The following is a 21,561-nucleotide window of genomic DNA, read 5'->3' on the forward strand; positions in this document are numbered from 1 at the left end:
TTGTACGCCTCCCGTGAGACCCACATTCCCAACTGTCCACAATCTACATATGTCTTGTTCCTAATAGAAACTTGCCCATCCACTCATTACTCGCCATCACCCAGCACAGAAAAACGTTGTACTCGGAACACTGGTTCACTGAACACGAACTCTTGTCAGGTCTGGATATTTTGGCAACAGAGATAAAACATGCACAATCTGTGTTCTACAAAAATGGATGCTCTTCACAAGATGTTCAAAAGGCACTGTGCCCCGTTTCCCCACCAGCGGTTCCGAAAGAGATAAAAGAAGAAACGCAAAAGGTTGCATATTTGCCGTATGTCGGGCCGATATCTTCCAAAATCGGCGGAATTCTCCTCAGACATAACATTAAAAGCGTGTTCCATCCACCCACCGAGGTTAAGGCCCTACGAGGGAGTACGAAGGATGGCCTGTGGCTACAGAAACTGGGCGTTTACCGTGTACCGTGTGAATGTGGTACAACATACGTCGGCCAGATGCCCGGGACCTTTGACATCGGTACAGAGGCACACCAGACTGAGACAGGCAAGCGAGTCAGCGATTTCTGAGAACTGTTTAGAACTCGAGTCATTCTGTGAAGTATAACGATGCCAAGATTTTAACACAAATTTTGAAATACTGGGACAGCGTCATCGAAGAATCGATCGAGATCGCGGAGAATCTCGTTAACCGGGACACCGGTTTCCAGCCGAGCTCTGCTTTGAACCCAGCACTCGATCATCGGAAGACGCAACATAGGCAACATCCAGACCCCGAGGGACACGAGGATAAAGATGGACTTAGAGATAAAATGGTACAACAGACACAATACTCGAGGACGCTCTTCCGATTCTCGATTGTCAGTTTGAACCCGATCGGCCTCAGAATAACACTGCAGCTGCTCCCGAGGGTCCAGAACTTCGGACGGAACGCCTAATACGGCACACCACGGTAACAGAACATACTAATTCACAGCAGGACGCAAATGGTGACAATCGGAAGATAAAACGTGTAGCACAACTTGCACGCCATTCAAAACTTAATTCAGCTTAATTGACAACAGATTATAACCAAAAAGTATGTGCAGAGTGTTCAGAACAGCCGCAGCTATAAGAAAATGCTACGGCCGTTGCTATCTGTCGGTGCACCCTGCGGACAGAGCGCCAGACGCGGCACGGACTGCAGAGGAAACGCGTAGCACAACGTAGGCACAAATACCGGACTTGTTCCCCATTGGAATCACTATCGAACAGCACCTGGAGAAGACTGCGAGTCACACAGTTGAAATATCGTGCAGGAAAGACGCGAATAACTGGCAGAAACCTGATTAATCGACATGACATCTAGAACGTACTACATTAGTTCATATTTTAAAACATAGAATTGAATACACAACAAATTTTCAGGCATTAGTTGGCAGTCAATATGTGCAGCATACCTGCAGCATGCCTTTTGTGAGAAGCTCTCTTTTGTGATAAATAGCTAAATGGCATATTTTTGGTGTTGAGTCAACTTAAAATGTCAAGTAAAACATGCTGCAATATCACGAAAAAGTTTCTTCACTTTGCCTGTAAAAAACCAGAGGTTTGCTTGCAAAACCTCTTGCACTGTATTCAGAACAAGCATCTTTCTTTACAATATCATTCGATGAATTTTTTAATAAATGATTTCTCTTTCTTTGAAGTTTCAAAATGTGCTAACTTAGCCATTTGTGATCCTAGAAGAGTACATAATTTGGATACGGAACTGGAAGAGTTGTTTTCGATGTAATTTTGGAAAGAGGATCATTTCAAGAAACAATTCCTACTACCTTAGAGTTAACTAGAAAATATTCTGGATCACATCCTATCTGGAGAAAACACAATATAAAACAGTTACCACCTGTACATTGTTAGTGGTTTGAAAACATTCAAGTGAATAATGAAGAAAACAAAAATCCACAATTGCTCTATTTGCATTGTAATTACACTTAGTAAAAAACACACAGTTTCTTCTTCGAGTGTTGTATATACGTAGTTTATTTGTGGGATAAATTTTTATTCTCCAGTATTCTGTTTTCCACTGCAAAAGAAAACACAAGAGTTTGGAAATGCTTTGTGCATTAACTTTGTCACTACAGAAAAATTGACATTGTTAGATTATTGTGAATATTGTAATGCTGTTGTGATAATAGTTTTTTCCTCTCTTTCTCTCATGTTTAACAACTGGTATACTGCTGTCTGGTGAGAGATAGTAAAGGTCACATATTTTTTCTCAAAAGCTTTCCATATACTTTTTGTTAAAGACAGTGCTAACCCACAGTAGTAGTGACGTTGTTATAAGTAAACAATTTTCTAGGACTAACTAGCAATTTTTTGCTCATTTAACAGATTACATTGCTAAACAAATAGTGTAATAATTCATAGAAAAGTTTACGAATAGATCCATTGCAATTTACGATCTACCACTTTAACCGAACCTGTAACTTGCAATAATTCAAAACTGTGCTCTTGTGGGTTAGCACATCTTTCTGCCGATCCCTTCAATTCTGGCTTAGCACTCGTAGTAGACTGGCGCTCTCAAGTAACACCGGGTTAGAAATACGAGAGTTAATCTCGGCATTTCTGTTAAAGGCTGCAGCTGTCGTGGACCACGTGAGTCAGGAAATGAAGCGAGAGGTGAAAATAAAGGAGGAAGTGGTGGAACCGGCACAGGCTGAGTCCGCCGACGGAGAGCACGAAGCGGACAAGCTCGTAATAAAGATCAAGGAAGAACTGCCGGATCCAGACGAAACATCTCAGACCTCCAACGAGGTAAGGTTATCGCTCTCGTAGCTAGCTGTTTCCTCAGTGTAGTCATTTCTTCTATTACTTGTATTGTATGTTCTTTGCCTGTTGTGTTGTACATGTGAACACTGTGTGGATAATACCTTACTTAGTGAAATTATAGACATTTGTGTGGATAGAAAGTTTTTTACATAAGATATACATTATCTGGTGATATTTTGTTGAGACGTACTCCCCACCACAGGTAGAATGCCAAAAACTTTGAATTGGAAAAGTTAGTGAATACAGTGGTATTGAAAGATGTATAATCTGCAATTTTAGATTTGATCTCGGACTGTTAGAATAGTGTGATTTGCCCCAAGGGCATGGCATATTACCCACCTGCTGGCACCACTACTTCCTCTGACTAAATAAATTATCTGTGTTAATGTGAAACATGTAATAGGTTTCTCATGCTTCAGATTGCTTTCCAAAATTTGAATGCATTAAGAGTAGTATGAGACAACTTAACTCATACTAAAGAGAAGCACTAAAGGCACTCGGAATTGTCAGATTCTCGTGTGACTACTAGGTACACACTATACGTGACGCTTCATAGCAACAAATACTCGTCAAACAGTCTGCCACTCGTCGTCTGGCAATATCGAGGCCTCCGTGCCTCACTGTGATGTGTCAAATGAAGAGTGTTACTGTGCAAGTCTCTGTACCCACTTCTGTCTCAAGTAACTTCATTGTAATTTTGCTTAATCTACGTGCTTTGTCTTTAATGATGTTGTTAAATGAAGCTAATAATTTTATATTGCTGGTGGAAGAAAACTAATTTTGAAATGAAAACTACTGAATAATTCTTTGGATACCACAATCTTACTTTAATTACTGTGAATCTTCTTCCAGAATGAATCTTCCACACACCAGCAGATTAAAGTTGTGTGCCGGTCCGAGACTCTCAGTCATTACGTGCTCCGCTCCAGTGACGATTTCGTTCGGCGATTCCACTGTCGACTGGATTTCGAAACCTACCTTCGCCCGAAGGCGAGTGGTTCCGTTACGTCCCAGATTTAATCTGTCACGAAATGTGAACATTGTGTGGTTCTTCATGTCATTGTAACCTTCGTGCCTCTGCTGTCCTTTCCCTCACGTCAGTTTCTAATCTCAGGATTTTAGCTTTGACATTTCACGTCTGCATCTGAAAGACTGTTTTTCCTTTCATCAGTACAGTAATTTACACCGAAGCCTTGAGCGACCTCTCTGTTGTACGGGATTTTACTCTACTCTTTTTCACCGTGTGGTACACTCAGGTTTATTGTATAGCTCAGTAGATAAGAATGTATCGATATACGTGAGACGTTCATGACGTTCTGTCGATACGTAAAATGTGTTGACAGTAACACCAAATTGTTTATTTCTATCTTCCTTTCACACTTTCAGTAATGAAAGTATTTATTCCTTCACCATAAAAGTTTACCATATTTGCACACAGTTAATTTCATAGAGATTAATGCAGTTCGTTGCCACTCGAAACGACTAGTGTCGTCTGTACTTACAAAGAGAGACCCCCAGCGGTGGAATAGAATTTCTGAAACCACGTATACGGTTACGTAGGTTAAGATCCCATATATATCACACACTGCAGCTATTCACCCTGGTGATGCGCAATAGTCTTAAAAAAGTTGCATCAAATAGTCTGGTTGTGCTGCGTAATGGATAGGATAATAGCTTCACATGCAGGAGTTTGTGGGTTTGAATCTTGTCAGGTATAGTATTTTTTTATTTTAAATCTTTGTTGAAATGACTTTGATAACCATTTTTGTTCAATTAATTGATTTAATGTAATTTTTTATTTCCATTCCTTTCTCACATCATTTTAATCATAATATCAACTTCTTCATTTGCTCTCTCTTTTTTGTTCTTATCATTCTTTTTTAATTTTAAATCTTTGTTCATGTTGTTTAATTAATTGCCCTGTTTTTTCGCCCACATTGGTGTATTCATTATGTCTATTACTCATTTTGTTTGAATTTAGTTATACTTATAAACTCTTTTTTCATTTAAATCTTCATCTGTGTTATTTTGCCCATAGTGTAATAGGTCATAGATTGCACACATGGTAACGAAAAATACATTTTTCACACCACTGCAGATTCAATACAAATAGATTATTTTGTATCCTGCTTTTTAACTGTTATATCGTAATTTTCAAATAATTGAATCTTACAGTAGATAAATATAATCAAACTCATATTCACAAAAATTCTGATTGGAAAAAGAATGATATAAAGAAAAAAATGCAACAGACGGAAAAAAGTTCATATGGCGATTAAAAGAATGTGACAAACAAGTAGAAATAAAAAATTATGTTTAAACCAATTAATTGAATGAAAAGAATGATCAGAGTCATTTTGATAGAGATTTAAAAATAATAAAAAAATCCTTAACCTGCTGTCCTATTCATTGCATAAGGCAACCTGACCATGTAATTTAATTTTTTTTTTTTTTTTTTTTTTTTTTTTTTTTTTTTCAGTTACTCATAAATGAAGGCCTATGTGAATGGCTGCATGGTGTGATACCTCGGATCTTAACTTACATCACTGTATATTTGGTTTCAAAAAGTGCACATTTATTCTAATAATAATAAAAGGTCGATCCCTTTGGGGACATCTTCTTGTGTCTTGGAAGGTCCAAATGAGTGGTAGTGCTCTAGTAGTATGCAACTGCCACACTGTGAACATAGTAAGTGCATTGTTTTAGAACGCAAACTATACTCCAATTTAAACTACTTCATTTGATATTAGTCATGTTGCAATATAGCTTTGCCAGCTGAGGTATCGGCTGCACCTCAAATGAGACTGTTACGGTGAGTAGGTTCGTGGACTATGGGCACAAGCAGAGCACCAGTCAGCCACTGCGGCTGAGATAGATGAGCAGACTGCTGAGGTTGGCCGGTAATGCATTACGTGTTTACACTTCACTAGTCAGACACTGCTAATGCTGCACTGAGATCCACTGGCGAAGATGGCAGGTTCGGGCCAGACGTTGAGAACTGTTACTGGAAGAACTGAGATCTGAGGGGTGAAGTGTCAGCTGTCGAATAATTTTATTTGAACTATAGTTCTTTAATATTAAAAAAACTGATTGTCTTAGAAGATTCAACAGTGCTATTTTGTGCTCAGTGTTTTATTCTTGCTGGCCATTGTAATTCAGATGCTGGAAGAGTGGTACTCCAATGCCCACTTGACTGCCGCAGTTAAGGTGCCCGCCATTGTTTCGGGCACTTCAAGTCTTATTCCTTCCCTTGCCCCTTTCAGCTGGAGCTCATCTTCTGTCAGTGGTGTGGCATTAAACTAACCCCCACTTTCTATTTCCTCATAAGTTTGCAACTTGTAATCCGAGACTTTGACATTTGTATCGCCACAATTTCAATTCTGTTAGTGAAAGAGGCATTTACTTCAGTGCTGAACCAAAATGACACCTGTGAGGGAAATTTATTGATTTTTATAGGATGTCTCAGGAGGAAAGGTCTGTATTCCAGGTGGTGACAGAAATGGTCATTTTATGTTTAATTCTAAATGGTTTCCACAGTAAATATTTGTCATCCTTATGAAATGATTTTGCTATTTATTTTTGTGTTGGTATTTATTGTTTGTCAGATTAAACATTATCATTAGTTCACATTACATTTTCAACAGTTCATTAACAAATTTAAAGGTGTTTACAACAACCTTTCTAAAGTCTACAAAATGCAGTAACCAATCAGTTTTAAATACTTCACAATACATTTCCAGAAAGTGCTTCACTAACATCAGTGAAATAATGTATTCCCAAGGAACCACTCTGGGGTTCTCACCTCAGTGCATCTGCATTTGTTACGTGGGCAGATATGTCCACAAAGCAACCTGCCATCTAATCAGATGTATTCACTTTTCTCTCAGGTGGTTCCTTCTTGGTACACCACCACAAAGAAAAAAAAAAGACTGTGAGAGATCTGAATATTTCGTGGTCATATAATGGTAGTACTGCACACGATAACATCCTTCCTTAATTTATTTTGAATGATATCTTTTGAGAAGATGGTTTGAAATTTTTGTGCACTGCTGTCATAATTTGATAAAGGTTCTCTAATAGATGAAAGAAGAAACATTAATGGACACAGTCTGTAACTATTACACGTATGCAAGCTGAAATTTTTTCGTCAAATTTTCTTAACCTTTTTGGTGTTTGACACTACAAAATTAATGACAATGGTCTAACAAGATAAAAACTGATTATTAGTAAATAAATTTTAGTGGAACTAAACAAAATTTGTTTTATTTTCACTATTAAAAAAAGTAAATAAATAAAAATAAAAAAGTAATACGTCCATATTTGCTACCAGTAACACACCGACATCTCATTTCCTGACATTTTATTTTGATGAAAAATATCAAAAGGATGGGAATTGTTGAGATCATTTATACACCAAAAAATACTTTTGTAGCTTGCCAGCTAAAATACAGTTCTTACCTGTCACAACAGTATTTTCAAGTTTCATACAAAGATACTTTTTGCATCAACTAGAAAAGCTGTACCCGGTCGAACTAGGTACGTAGCGAGGAACGCATTCTAGCACCACTAGCATCTCAAATTGTACGTGTCTGTAGAGCCAGTCTGCGAACTCCTGAACGACACTGTTTGAACTTATACGTTCGTTATCATTTTTGCTACACATTCTCACGAGTGCTTTCACCCTTTACCCTTTCCTCCGTGCAGGCATCGCTACCACTCCGCAGCCGTGAAGCAGTATCGTCTTGTCGAGCACCAGTTCCTGGCCATTAACTAGTAGTATCTACTCACCTTTACACTTTGCAGCCCGTCACGCCGACCGGCAAGGCAAAAGTGGAAGAGCCCAAGAGTGCGGAGCCCCCGGCAGAGGAATTTCAGCGCCCCGAGAAGCGCAGCCACCGGGCGGCAGCTGGCGAAGAGCCCGCCCGCAAGGTGTGGAAGGGCGTCCGCTACCGCTACTGGAGCCCGGGCTCCATACAGCCGGCAACCAAGTACAAGAAGCCAACCGAGCGGGAGATTACAGAGGTAAGTGAGGAGTACAAGCTATGAGAAGGCATTTTGTCATCACGGTGTCGAGAAATGTATGTTTTAAAAAGTTTGCCTCGGGTATTAATTGAGAGAGCGAGGGGAGTGCTATACTTCAAACTGATCATCCAAATCACCAGTTTGTGTATTGCTATTTAACTTACACTATTTTAATGAAGTTCATAATACTTATAATTAAAAATTAGGGAAAAATTATCTCAGTGCAGCTATGAAATATGGTTTCAGAGCTTATAGTCCCATTTTCAATGCAAGTAATTCACTCCATTCGTCTGAAGCCATAAAAGTTATCTACTGACACCACTTGACAGAGCTGTCCCATCGACAGTTGAAAAGAGAACACCTGCCCTCGACATGTTTCTTAAATTAATCCTATCGCAGTAGGAACATTGTCAACAGTCAGGTTAATATCACTATCTGATATTGGATGTAAGTAAAGTTTCTCACAAATTGTAATCCATTGAGCAATGCAGTGTCTCACACTAATTAAAATAAGCAGAATTTGTTATTGTTATTTGACTACAATCTCCAGGAATATGTTTCATCAAATGATTTTCAGTGAATTGCATTGAAGAAAATGGATTAAATTGATGTGGTTGTCACTATTTGGAAAGGGTAGTTCATTCTCCAACACTTCTAATGAAAAGGGCACTCGAGCATTCTATCTTGGAACAGAGAAATGGACCCGCATTAACGATTTTTTAGAACTTTATCTCCATCCCACGACATCCACCAGAACAGCTTCTCGTTCCTGGAAGGACAATATCAGTAGAAAGCGGGGTGAGAAATGATTTGCGGATGACTGAAATTATTGGATATTGGATAACACTATTCAGTGTGGGAAAACACATTTACTTTTATCAGGGCTGCCAACAAAAACTCGTAAAGGTTAGAATTCACAGTAGGCATAGTCCCTACCAATTCAGACACAAAAAGCACTCTGTCTTCAGACCACAAGTGGCCCATCAGGCCCATCCGACCGCCGTGTCATCCTCAGTTGAGTATGCGGATAGGAGGGGCGTGTGGTCAGCACACCGCTCTCCCGGTCGTTACGATGGTTTTCTTTGACCGGAGCCGCTACTATTCAGTCGAGTAGCTCCTCAATTGGCATCACGAGGCTGAGTGCACCCCGAAAAATGGCAACAGCGCACGGCAGCTGGATGGTCACCCACCCAAGTGCCGGCCACGCCCGACAGCACTTAATTTCGGTGATCTCACGGGAACCAGTGTATCCGCTGCAGCAAGGCTGTTGCCCCGTCAATTCAAACAAGCTAGGAAAAAAATCTTAACTTCATAGTTTCGGATGTTACTGAATTTAGCAAATGTCAAAATGAAGGACTATGTAAGGAACATGTATTTATTTGATTTCTCCAAAAAAATAATAATAAAATAAAATAATTTTCTGCTCTAAGATACAGCCCTCCAAAGATTACACTGCACATACCATTTTGAATATGCGATTTTGTAAAAAATTTCAAAATGCTGTATCTCTGGAACAATTCTAGGTTTTTTAAAAAATACAGGGTGTTTCAAAATGAACATACCGGTTTTAAGGCGTTGTAGCATTTATTACGTTCAACTTACAATTGTAAATAATACATCAAATAAAAGAGAAACTCAAACAGTTTTGATTGTATACCTGTGTGCAATGAGAAGAGTATGGAATGACAAAGAGTGACTGAAAAAGTGTCGAACGAGAGCGAGTCTTTCAAGCTTAGCCCCAAGAAATTTCCCTGTGGAAAGTTTGTGTGCCTTTCTTTTTTGGTGAATCAACTGCAACTGATGTTTCCTATCATGATGTGCTACAGCTGTGGTCCGTGTCTCAATGGGAAGCAGCTGAACGACACATCTTTATTTGGGAGCAAGGTGGTGCACCACCTCACTGGCATAACTCAGTACGCGACTGGATAAATGACGTCGTATCCGACCGGTGGATCGGATGCGAGGGGGCGTTTGACACAGCATTTTATGCACGACCTCCACATTCACACATGATCTGACTTGATCACGTGTATGGGCCTCCGATACCAGCTGATATGTCCGACTTCAGAAACAGTGTTATTGCAACAGTTACTCACGACACATCGATCGAGGTTTCGGAACAACTCGTGTAACAACTTGATGTGTGATCGGTGTTCACACTGAATAATTGTAAGAAAAAACTGTTTGTGTTTCTCTTTCATTTGGTGTATTATTTATAATTGTAAGGTGAATGTAATATGCGCTACAAAGCCTTAAAACCTGTATATTCATTTTGAAACAACCTGTATAATTGCTTTATGATTACAAAGAAACCTCCATTTGGACTTAGCTGTCCAAGTCCTTTTACTACAGCATTCTGAACTTTTTTTTATAATTTATGGATGTTTTTTAGTCTCCAAAAATGCCAATCCATAAAATTTTGATTTTTTCCTGTTGCTTAGTACCATATAGTTCTACATTTACTGAAAAGGAGAGCTTCTACTTTTAGGTTGAATAGGTTTTGTAAACAATTGAAATTTTTGCCATACGTAAAACCAGTTTTATTATCGCATAACAGGCTCATAAAAATCAGAACTTAACCTTATTTAACATAATTTTAGTGTTGAAAGATGAGTAAGAGACTCATTTTCCAAGCCTTTTAAATAGTTCCAGAAAGTATATGAAAGGTCCAAAGACTTAAAGGTTTCAATTTATACAACTTCTGTGCACTCTGTTTTGTACTGAAATTAGCCAGTCTGCTGCTGTGGTGTGTGATGTCCTTAGGTCAGTTAGATTTAAGTAGTCCTAAGTCTACAGGACTGATGACCCCAGATGTTAAGTCCCATAGTGCTTAGAGCCATTTGAGCCATTAGCCAATCAGTGAACTAAAAATGTTCCACTGCTTGAGCATCTCCCTTTGATATAGAGTGATGCCTTCCTGTTGAACCAGTAAGAACTGGAGCACTTACAATCTTCAAAACATTGTGAACAGGAAGTGAGCACTTGTGGCGTTGTTGCTGTCCTTCAGCTGGAAACCTATATCCAGCAACTGGTACATGTGATAGCATAAAGTTCACTATAATTAGTTTAACTCATAACCGGTGTCTATAATGTCTGCAATCCACCAGTCACTGTCATACACACACACACACACACACACACACACACACACACACACACACACACCACAAACATCCCCGTACTCAGGTTGTGGATCTGAATATTATCGTGCTGTTTCTGAGGTGTTGGCCGAGCGATGGAAATTTCTTCTTTCTTGCTCTTTAAAGTTCGTGCAATATGCGTTCGCCCATCACTTTGACTCTTCTGAATTCCTTTCACAGGAGGTTTGCTTGGACCCTTTTTTTTTTTCCCTGCTCATGGAATTCTCCGATTTCCTCTTTGGACAAAAAAATGAGGGCTGCGTATGTGTAAGATTTCACGACCCTCGTAAAATCCTTAGCATTCAGAATCACAGTTGTATTTGGTCTGGAAAGATTGTGTTTTGTAGCATGGTGACTGGTACCACTGTATATCCAGTCAGTTGGCACAAGCAACTTACTCAATTCAAACAGCTGGTAACGATTTTTAAAATGACTAGGAGCACAATCAGAAATAATGATGATCTTCTCTGCCCCTGTTTGCAGTTAAAGAATTTTGCACATTGCTAGCAAAGCTTGTGCTGAGTCATCACTTAAAACTGCAATACTTCTACATCTACATCCATACTCCGCAAGCCACCTGACGGTGTGTGACGGAGGGTACCTTGAGTACCTCTATCGGTTCTCCCTTCTATTCCAGTCTCGTATTCTTCGTGGAAAGAAGGATTGTCGGTATGCCTCTGTGTGGGCTCTAATCTCTCTGATTTTATCCTTACAGTCTCTGCACAAGATAATACGTAGGAGGGAGCAATATACTGCTTGACTCCTCGGTGAAGGTACGTTGTCGAAACTTCAACAAAAGCCCGTACCGAGCTACTGAGCGTCTCTCCTGCAGAGTCTTCCACTGGAGTTTATCTATCATCTCCGTAACGCGATTACTAAATGATCCTGTAACGAAGCGCGCTGCTCTTCGTTGGATCTTCTCTATCTCTTCTATCAACCCTATCTGGTACGGATCCCACACTGCTGAGCAGTATTCAAGCAGTGGGCGAACAAGCGTACTGTAACCTACTTCCTTTGTTTTCAGATTGCATTTCCTTAGGATTCTTCCAATGAATCTCAGTCTGGCATGTGCTTTACCGACGATCAACTTTATATGATAATTCCATTTTAAATCACTCCTGATGCGTACTCCCTGATAATTTATGGAATTAACTGCTTCCAGTTGCTGACCTGCTATATTGTAGCTAAATGATATGAGATCTTTCTTTCTATGTATTCGCAGCACATTACACTTGTCTACATTGAGATTCAATCGCCATTCCCTGCACCATGCGTCAATTCGCTGCAGATCCTCCTGCATTTCAGTACAATTTTCCATTGTTACAACCTCTCGATACACCACAGCATCATCCGCAAAAAGCCTCAGTGAACTTCCGATGTCATCCTCAAGGTCATTTATGTATATTGTGAATAGCAACGGTCCTACGACACTCCCCTTCGGCACACCTGAAATCACTCTTACTTCGGAAGACTTCTCTCCTTTGAGAATGACATGCTGCGTTCTGTTATCTAGGAACTCTTCAATCCAATCACACAATTGGTCTGATAGTCCATATGCTCTTACTTTGTTCATTAAACGACCGTGGGGAACTGTATCAAATGCCTTACAGAAGTGAAACACGGCATCTACCTTGTGGTCGTGGTTTGAAAATATGTCACTGCTGTAAAAATGAAACCTGGTCATTACTCCAATGGTACCTGTACTTCTTGTGGGAGAATTACAAACAGAATTACAAACCAGTTCTCAGCAAAATCATGGTGAAGCACTAAACATAGTTCTTCTACCTGCACACACCCTTTAACTTCTGCAATGTGTTGTTGTTGCAATTTCTTCAGATGCTGGTGTGTTACTGCTTTCAGGGGCCATGTACCAAGTTCATCAATGAAACTGTCAGAGGCAACAGTTTTCTTAGTTAGTTTATTTACCTACCATCTCGCATATGTAATTTCTGCAGAGTTATCTGCTATGCCTGCCAGGCCAAGTGTCCGTAAAGATGGTCCTCCCTCTCCAGGGCAGTCACACATTCTTGAAACAAACAAGTCTCTCGCTTTAAGTCACAGACTACTAATGACTTCACACGCCCAACTAAGGTGTCATATGTTGCATGCTCCAGTAAGTTCTTCAAAGTTACCATCCAAAGTTCAAAATTGGCGCAGTACACATATAAACAGACATCTCTAGGTGGGTATGGAACCACCCATTTAGGTCGTAATGCATAAAATTTTGATCTTCCGATATGTGAAGTTGTGTAGTTGCTCTTATAAATTGCAAAAGTTTCTTTAATACTGTGAGTCATGTACCTCTTCACTTTCACAACTTTTTGACCTTCAACTGTTATAGTTCTAGTGTCTCTCTCTCTCTCTCTCTCTTTTATTTTTTATTTTTTTTACACGTCAAGTTCCGTAGGACCAAACTGAGGAGCAAATTCTCTCTCTCTCTCTCTCTTTTTTTTTACACATCAAGTTCCGTATGACCAAACTGAGGAGCAAATCTCCAATGTCACGTGTCAGTAAATGAAATTACAGCATAAAAATAATAATAATAAACGCAATCAGCAATACAATAAGAATCAGCTTAATTTTTCAAGGAACTCCTCGACAGAATAGAAGGATTGACCCATGAGGAAACTCTTCAGTTTCGATTTGAAAGCCCGTGGATTACTGCCAAGATGTTTTAATTTGAGTGGTAGCTTATTGAAAATGAGTGCAGCTATATACTGCACATCTTTTTGCACAAGAGTTAAGGAAGTCCGATCCAAATGCAGGTTTGATTTCTGCCGAGTACTAACCGAGTGAAAGCTGCTTATTCTTGGGAGTAAGCTAATATTGTTATAAAGAAATGACAGTAAGGAATACATATATTGAGATGCCAGTGTCAAAATATCCAGACTCGTGAACAGGTGTCGATAAGGGGTTTGTGAACTTACACCACATATTGCCCGAACCACCCATTTCTGAGCCAAAAATATCCTTTTAGAATGGGAAGAGTTAACCCCAAAATATAATACCATATGACATAAGCAATGAAATAAACAAAGTATACTAATTTTCGTGTCGAACGATCACTCACTTCTGATACCGTTTGAATAGTAAAAATGGCAGTATTAAGTCTTTGTACAAGGTCCTGAATGTGGGCTTTCCACGACAACTTACTATCTATCTGAAGACCTAGAAATTTGAACTTTTCAGTTTTACTAATCATATGCCCATTCTGTGAAATCGAAACGTCAGGTTTTGTTGAATTGTGTGTTAGAAAATGTAAAAACTGAGTCGTACTGTGATTTAGCGTTAGTTTATTTTCTACAAGCCATGAACTGAGGTCGTGTACTGCACTATTTGAAACAGAGCCAATGTTGCACACAACATCTTTTACTAGCAAGCTAGTGTCATCAGCAGACAGAAATATTTTAGAGTTATTCATAATATTAGAGGGCATATCATTTATATAAATAAGGAACAAGAGTGGCCCCAACACTGATCCCTGGGGCACCTCTCCACTTGAGTGTACCCCACTCAGACCCCACTTCACAGCCATTCTCAACATTGTGAATAATGACCTTTTTCTGTCTGTTGCTAAAGTAAGAGGTGAACTAATTGTGAGCAACTCCCCGTATTCCGTATTGGTCCAACTTCTGGAGCAATATTTTGTGGTTGACATAATCAAATGCCTTAATTAAATCAAAAAATATGCCAAGCGTTCGAAACCTTTCGTTTAGCCAATCCAGTACCTCACAGAGAAAAGAGAATATAGCATTTTCAGTTGTTAAACGACTTCTAAAACCGAACTGTACATTTGATAGCAAATCATGTGATATAAAATGATCAATTATCCTTATATACACAGCCTTTTCAATAACTTTTGCAAACACTGATGGCATAGAAATAGGTCTAAAATTATCTACATTATTCCTCTCTCCCTTTTTATAAAGCAGCTTTACTACTGAATACCTCAAATCGCTCAGGAAACTGACCATTCCTAAAGGAGAAATTACAAATGTGGCTAAATACAGGGCTAACATGTGCAGCACAGTACTTTAATATTCTGCTAGGCATTCCATCATAACCATGAGAGTCCTTTGTCTTCAGTGATTTAATTATTGACTCAATCTCCCTCTTGTCTGTATCACAGAGGAGTATTTCAGACAGCAATCTCAGAAAGGCATTTGCCAAGAAAATTATGTGATTTCCTATAGAAACAAAATGTTTATTTAATTCACCAGCAATGATCAGAAAAGATTGTAAAATATGATCAGAAAAGATTGTAAAATACTGTACATATATCTGATTTATCAGTAACAGAAATATTGTTACTGCGAGCTGACTTTATAATGTCGACCTTGTGCTGCTGACCAGACACTTCCTTCACAAGTGACCATATGGCTTTAATTTTATCCTGTGAATTAGCTATTCTATTTGCATACCACATACCCTTTGCCTTCCTAATAACATTCTTAAGCACCTCACAATACTGTTTGTAATGGGCTACTGTAGCTTGAGTGTGACTACTTCCAACATTTTGATATAATTTCTGCTTTGTTCTAGAAGATATCCTTATCCCACTAGTCAGCCACCCGGGCTGCCTATTACTGCTTGTACCCCGTTTAGAACGTTCTAATGGAAAGCAACTCTCAAAGAGCATGAGAAATGTGTTAAGGAAAGCATTGTATTTAACATCTATGTTATTGGCACTATAAACATCCTGCCACTCTTGTTCCTTGACAAGGTTTAAAAAACTCTCTATTGCTGTTGGTTTAACTTCCCTACATAACGTGTAATTAAATATGACATTGGAAAAAATATATTAAAAACAAAGATTCCATGACTTACCAAACGGGAAAGCGCTGGTAGATAGGCACAATAAAAAACACACAAACACACACACAAAATTTCGAGCTTTCGCAACCCCCGGTTGCTTCGTCAGGAAAGAGGGAAGGAGAGGGAAAGATGAAAGGATGTGGGTTTTAAGGGAGAGGGTAAGGAGTCATTCCAATCCCGGGAGCGGAAAGACTTACCTTAGGGGGGGAAAAGGACAGGTATACACTCGCGCGCACACACACACACATATCCATCCACACATGTACAGTATATGTGTTGAACTTTGTGCATCATGGTCTGAAAGGCCATTCACGTTTTTACTAACAGAATGCCCATCTAGTAATGAAGACTGAATAAAAATATTGTCTATGGCTGTGCTGCTGTTCCCCTGCACCCTAGTTGGAAAAAACACTGTCTGCATCATATCATATGAATTTAGGAGATATACCAACATCGCTTTTCTTGCACCATCATATACAAAATTGATATTGAAGTCACCACATGTAACTAATTCATGGTATTTCCTACAAGGTGAATCAAGAACCCTCTCTAGCTTGATCAGAAATGCTCTGAAGTCGGAGTTGGGGGAGCTATAAACAACAACAATTAGAAGTTACGTCTCACTAAATTCAACAGCCCCTGCACAACATTCAAATGTCTGTTCAGTGAAGTGTCGTGCGTCATGATACGTCTATGGACTCAAAAGGAATATTTTTTTTTACGTACATAGCCACTCCCCCACCCCGCAAGGAACTCCTTGAGAAACAACCAGCTAATCTGTATCCTGGTAAAGGAAGCCTCCAAATTGTCAAATTGTTTAAGTGGTGCTCTGATATACCAATAACATCAATAAGCAGTTCACTAACTTTATCTCTAATAGCTCTTATATTTTGATTAAATATGCCAATTCCTTCTGTACTTGGAAGCATTACATCCTCGGAAGGTGAGCCCTTAGTTAGAGGGACTTACTTTAAGCAGGTATACCTATCAGCTGACTTCAGTCTAAAAATGGTGCAGCTCTAACACCAACTACTACAGGAATTTTTCCCACTACCGTCCACTATGCTGTCACCTATAAGCTTAGCCAGCCTCCCCTTCCCATACCTATTGAGGTGTAGGCCAATCTACTGATAGACCCAACTGGCACCACTGAGATGTGACCCACACCCTCTGCCATCGGCACCCTCCCCAGCCCCGTGTTAACGTGTCTCTCCGGCGAGAATAGCCCCATTTAACATCCACATAAAATGACTACACTATTTGAACGTGAGCTGCATTCTACAGAATGACCTTAATAGGGATCCGGTCTTCCAAAGACTCCTTTTACAGACCTCACATTTCTTAATTTGCCAAACATGCTCTTTGAAACTGATGGAACGTGGTTCAAAATTGTTTTCTTTTCACCGTAGGATGCGCAATCTTCAACAACTGAATTGATATTTGTGAAAAATTCCTGGTCAGAGGTGCAAGAGTACTTTGGTTCATTTCTTCTGAAGATGAAATTTCTACTTTGAAGAGTGTGGTCAGTTTTCCTGTAGTGTATTCATCAATAGCTTTAGTAATTTTTCTGCGCTCTCTTGATGCACAGAGCTGATGACTCGACTTCGCTGACCACGGTTTCGTAGCAGGACTAATGCCTACATCTGTAGTTTACTGATTCTGGATATTTAATCCTTTATTGATGCAAAATCTGCATCATCTGCACCATGGGAAGCTTCACCTTATTCAGATACTATCAATGTTGTCCTGTCAAAACATATAGATCACAAAAAGTCATCACTGAAACATCTTCACTTTGAAACAGTCTTCAAACGAGAACACTTATTTCCATTGTGAACGAAGTCTGTTTTTTTGTTTGTCTTACGTATCACTATTTTATGGATATGCAAATAGTCAGCACACTTCACTCTCCTGTGACCCCAGTCAGAAGACATTTCGAACAGTCCTTTTCACAAAACACACTGCAACTGTGTCAACTGGCAAACTCCTCACGAAAACACAGAACTCAATGGATGGTCTCAGATTTCTTAGAAGCCTCTTCGGCAAACAAATTAGCACTGAACAACTACAATACAGAAACCTGTAATGAACAATCGCAACAAAGAAACTGACACGAAACTACAACAAACTGTAAAAAATATTTACAACAATGAAAGTGCGAAGAAATAACTGCAACAAAGAAAGTAATAAGAAATAACTGCAACTAAGTCAATAGAAGTAAGAAACAACTTCAGTGAATCCTTGAAAGTTAAAAAAAAATGATTTTTTAAAATAAAACCTCCTTTACAGAGAATATGGCAGTAATCAGCAGAAAAAATCTTAACTTTTCTGGACTGGCATTTCTCAAAAAATAATTTTTTTTGTAAATTATTAAAAAAAAATCAAAAGACAACAGTAAAAGAACTTTGACAGATATGTCCAAACTGAGGATACTTTTGGAAACATAAAGCAATCATCTTTCAAATAAAAAGAACTCAAACAAAATATCTTGAACTATTACAGAGATTTTAAAAAAAATTCCTAAATTCACATCTTCAAAATGGTGTTTGCAGTGTTATCTTTGGAGGCCTGCATCTCGGGGCAGGATTTATTTATTTATTTATTTTTTGAGAAAACAAAAAAATACGTGTTTCTTACTTACTCCTGAATTTTAACATATGTTAAATTCAATAACATCCGAGACTACAAAAGCAAACCCCCTCCCCGCCTGAAGTGATACGGAATATGCCAGTATGATTTAGTCGAATGTAAATGTCTCAAATATTTGAGTAAACGAACTCAATTATCTGACAATAATTAAGGAGCTGGGGTACAATACTTTGTATCTTTACAGTTCGCACATGTATAGTTAAATTAGTTTCCTATCTAAAATAGATACACTTTTTGATAAAACTCATGTCACTTACCATCGTTAAGCATTTCATGTCAACATAATTCCATAATGTTATTCCGACAACACATCTGCACGTCTACATGGCTCACTTATTGCCCCTAAAGTGCCCAACCTCTTCAGTGACATCAACATCTATTGGTCTCTGACCATCCACCAAATCTTGAGAGTCGTACAGTGTTGCTCCACTTGTACGAGCTATTGACTGTGGATGTTGGTAGAAAAAAATACCCGTGTATCTTACAAAGTACATACAAGAACAAAAATAAAGAGAGGAAACAGTGATGAGATACATCGCATACGATTGACAAATGTTGATTGTAACAGCGGTAGTCCTGAATCAGTTAAGCTGTATGGAACCACTTGCCTCTGTGATGATCAACAGCATTGTTATTCAAATGTGCTCTGCCCCGAAAAACTTTTGGAATTGACTATCATTGCTTCATCTTTTTATTCGTGTACTTAGACGTACGATTTTTTAAGGGCACACTTTCCGATTGGTGACAGGACAGTGCTGTGACGTGGCAGTAGTGTAACATTACGAGTCAAGACAGCTGTAACAGAACTTGAATAGCGTAAAGTTATCGTTAAAAACGCACGCCGCAATTTGTTACAATTTGGTCGGTCATAATAATAGTAACATGCTTTTGAATACAATTAAAATACAGGGTGATTCAAAAAGAATACCACAACTTTAGGAATTTAAAACTCTGCAACGACAAAAGGCAGAGCTAAGCACTATCTGTCGGCGAATTAAGGGAGCTATAAAGTTTCATTTAGTTGTACATTTGTTCGGAAAGAACATCATTGTATTCTGCGACCACAAAACTTTATCTTTTATTTTAACAGGAAGGATGTTCCATTCACGTTTAACCCCCATGGGCCTTGCTACTGCAAGAATATGATATTACGCTCAAATACATCAGAGGGAAAGACAACATCACAGCCAATGCTCTTTCAAGACTACCGAAAAGAAAGAATGACGACGAGTGTGAAGAATGGACTATTGACTTTAAAGTCATGAATTTATCAAGGCAATATTGTGAGAGGCAGATTTCACAGCTATGTCGAAGTCTTCCACAACTGCAAGAAGATGACAAGTTATGGAAAGCCATTAGACATGCTGTTGAAAGCAAAATGCTAAGTCACTCTCAAGAATAGTATCAATTAAAATCCGGAATATTGTATAGGAGGAAGGATGAAGGAGATGTTTGGAAAGTTTGTGTTCCAAATAAATATGTAGAATCACTAGTGTGGTACACTCACTTGAATTGGGGTCATTTTGGTGCCGCTAAATGTACAGCCAAAATAGCACAATACTGCTATCATCCAAATTTGGGACATCTAGCTACAAATATTCTTAAGAAGTGCAAAATATGTCAGAAGGCAAAACCCATAAACTATTGTCTGAAGATAGAATTACATCCGATCATCCCACAACAACCTTTAATGTTGGTGTCATGTGATGTCTGTGGGTCATGTCCCACGTCATGTGGATGGTTCAAATATGTTTTGGCTTTCTATGATCTCTTTTCAAAATATGTGAAATTATATCCTTTGAAAAATCTCCATGTTCGCCCCATGTTGCGCAAATTTATCAACAACTATATAACTGAGCTCGGCAAACCTATAATGATCTTGACAGACAACGCTGCTTAGTATACAAGCAAAGTATGGAGAGACACTATGAAAGAACAAGGAATCCAGCACATTTACATCTCAAGATTTGATCCTTGTGGAAATCCAGTTGAGAGAATCTTCCGAGAGTTGAACCGATTTTTACGGACGTACATACCCAAACAACATTATAAATGGATCGATTGGATTTATGAATTTGAGAAAGTGTATAATGACTTACCACACTTATCGACTGGTTATTCACATAACCAAATAGTATTTGGTGAAAGTATTGTGCCAGAATGGATGAAGAAATTACCTGCGATAGAACAAAAGATTACCAAGAAAGAAGATATGGTGAAGAAGTTCTACGAAAACCTGAAGCATCAAGCACAATTGAGAAAAACACATTGTGATAAAAATGTGAAGAAAGTAGTCACATATGATGTAGGGGAAGAAACTTTATTGAGAAATCACCCAAAAGCATCAACCAGGAAAAGACTGAATAAGAAATGGCAATATTTATATACAGGTCCATACAAAATAATGAAAATACCTCATGAAGGGAGCTACCTCCTGGCAGATTGTGATACTGATGTAATTAAGGGCTTGTTCCCTCACATAGACCTGAAGACGTATTATCAATAATGAGCAAAATATAGATTCAAGAAACACTGAATGATACCAAGACTACAGTCAGAGTGGACTAAATAAAAGCACCAGTGGATAAATACGTACTTATACTAACTTACAAAGAAAATTAAAGAATGTACCGACGATTTCCATGCGATACCTTCTTGGTATCAGCAACAATGACGACGCTGAAATACGATTTATCCTCTCACCGAACAGCGAGGATGGATGATTTAAAAGTGGAATTAAGAGGAAAAGAAAAGGACCAAATCCTCTCTGGTTAAACAAGTGGCCTGATAAGGGTTTTGGCGTAGGATGCCAATCGTCGAACCCGGCTGTGATCCCTGCCTTGCACAGTCGGTTGAAGAACTGAGGGCTTCATCCAAGAAAAAAAAAATGTGGTGTGAATATGAAGTGATTAGTGCGAAATGTTTCTAAGACAACCTATAAACAAATATGGAATTTAGTTAAGGGCATTTTGTCTAGGCCCATTAACTTAACTTAAATATTGTAGAACGTATGTACTGACTTGTTGAGTGAATCTGAGAGTGAGTGTATTCGCCCAAACAAATACCCTCTCCTGTCACAGTACACAAAAAAATAAGCCTGTTCTGTCTGGAACCCTCTTCAAGACATC

The 21,561-nt window shown here is 38.8% G+C and overlaps 1 protein-coding gene across 1 annotated transcript in view; it reads left to right on the forward strand.

Annotated features, from left to right (window-relative positions):
* The window catches only part of LOC126109551 (histone-lysine N-methyltransferase 2C-like), a 417,507-nt gene that overhangs the window by 369,884 nt on the left and 26,062 nt on the right, over nt 1-21,561 (forward strand). The window contains exons 69-70 of the mRNA XM_049914567.1: nt 2,613-2,792; nt 7,611-7,829. Coding sequence (XP_049770524.1) covers nt 2,613-2,792; nt 7,611-7,829 — 399 coding nt within the window. The remainder of the gene's footprint in view (nt 1-2,612; nt 2,793-7,610; nt 7,830-21,561) is intronic.

Source organism: Schistocerca cancellata, chromosome 12, assembly GCF_023864275.1.
Source record: "Schistocerca cancellata isolate TAMUIC-IGC-003103 chromosome 12, iqSchCanc2.1, whole genome shotgun sequence".
Lineage (NCBI taxonomy): Eukaryota > Metazoa > Arthropoda > Insecta > Orthoptera > Acrididae > Schistocerca > Schistocerca cancellata.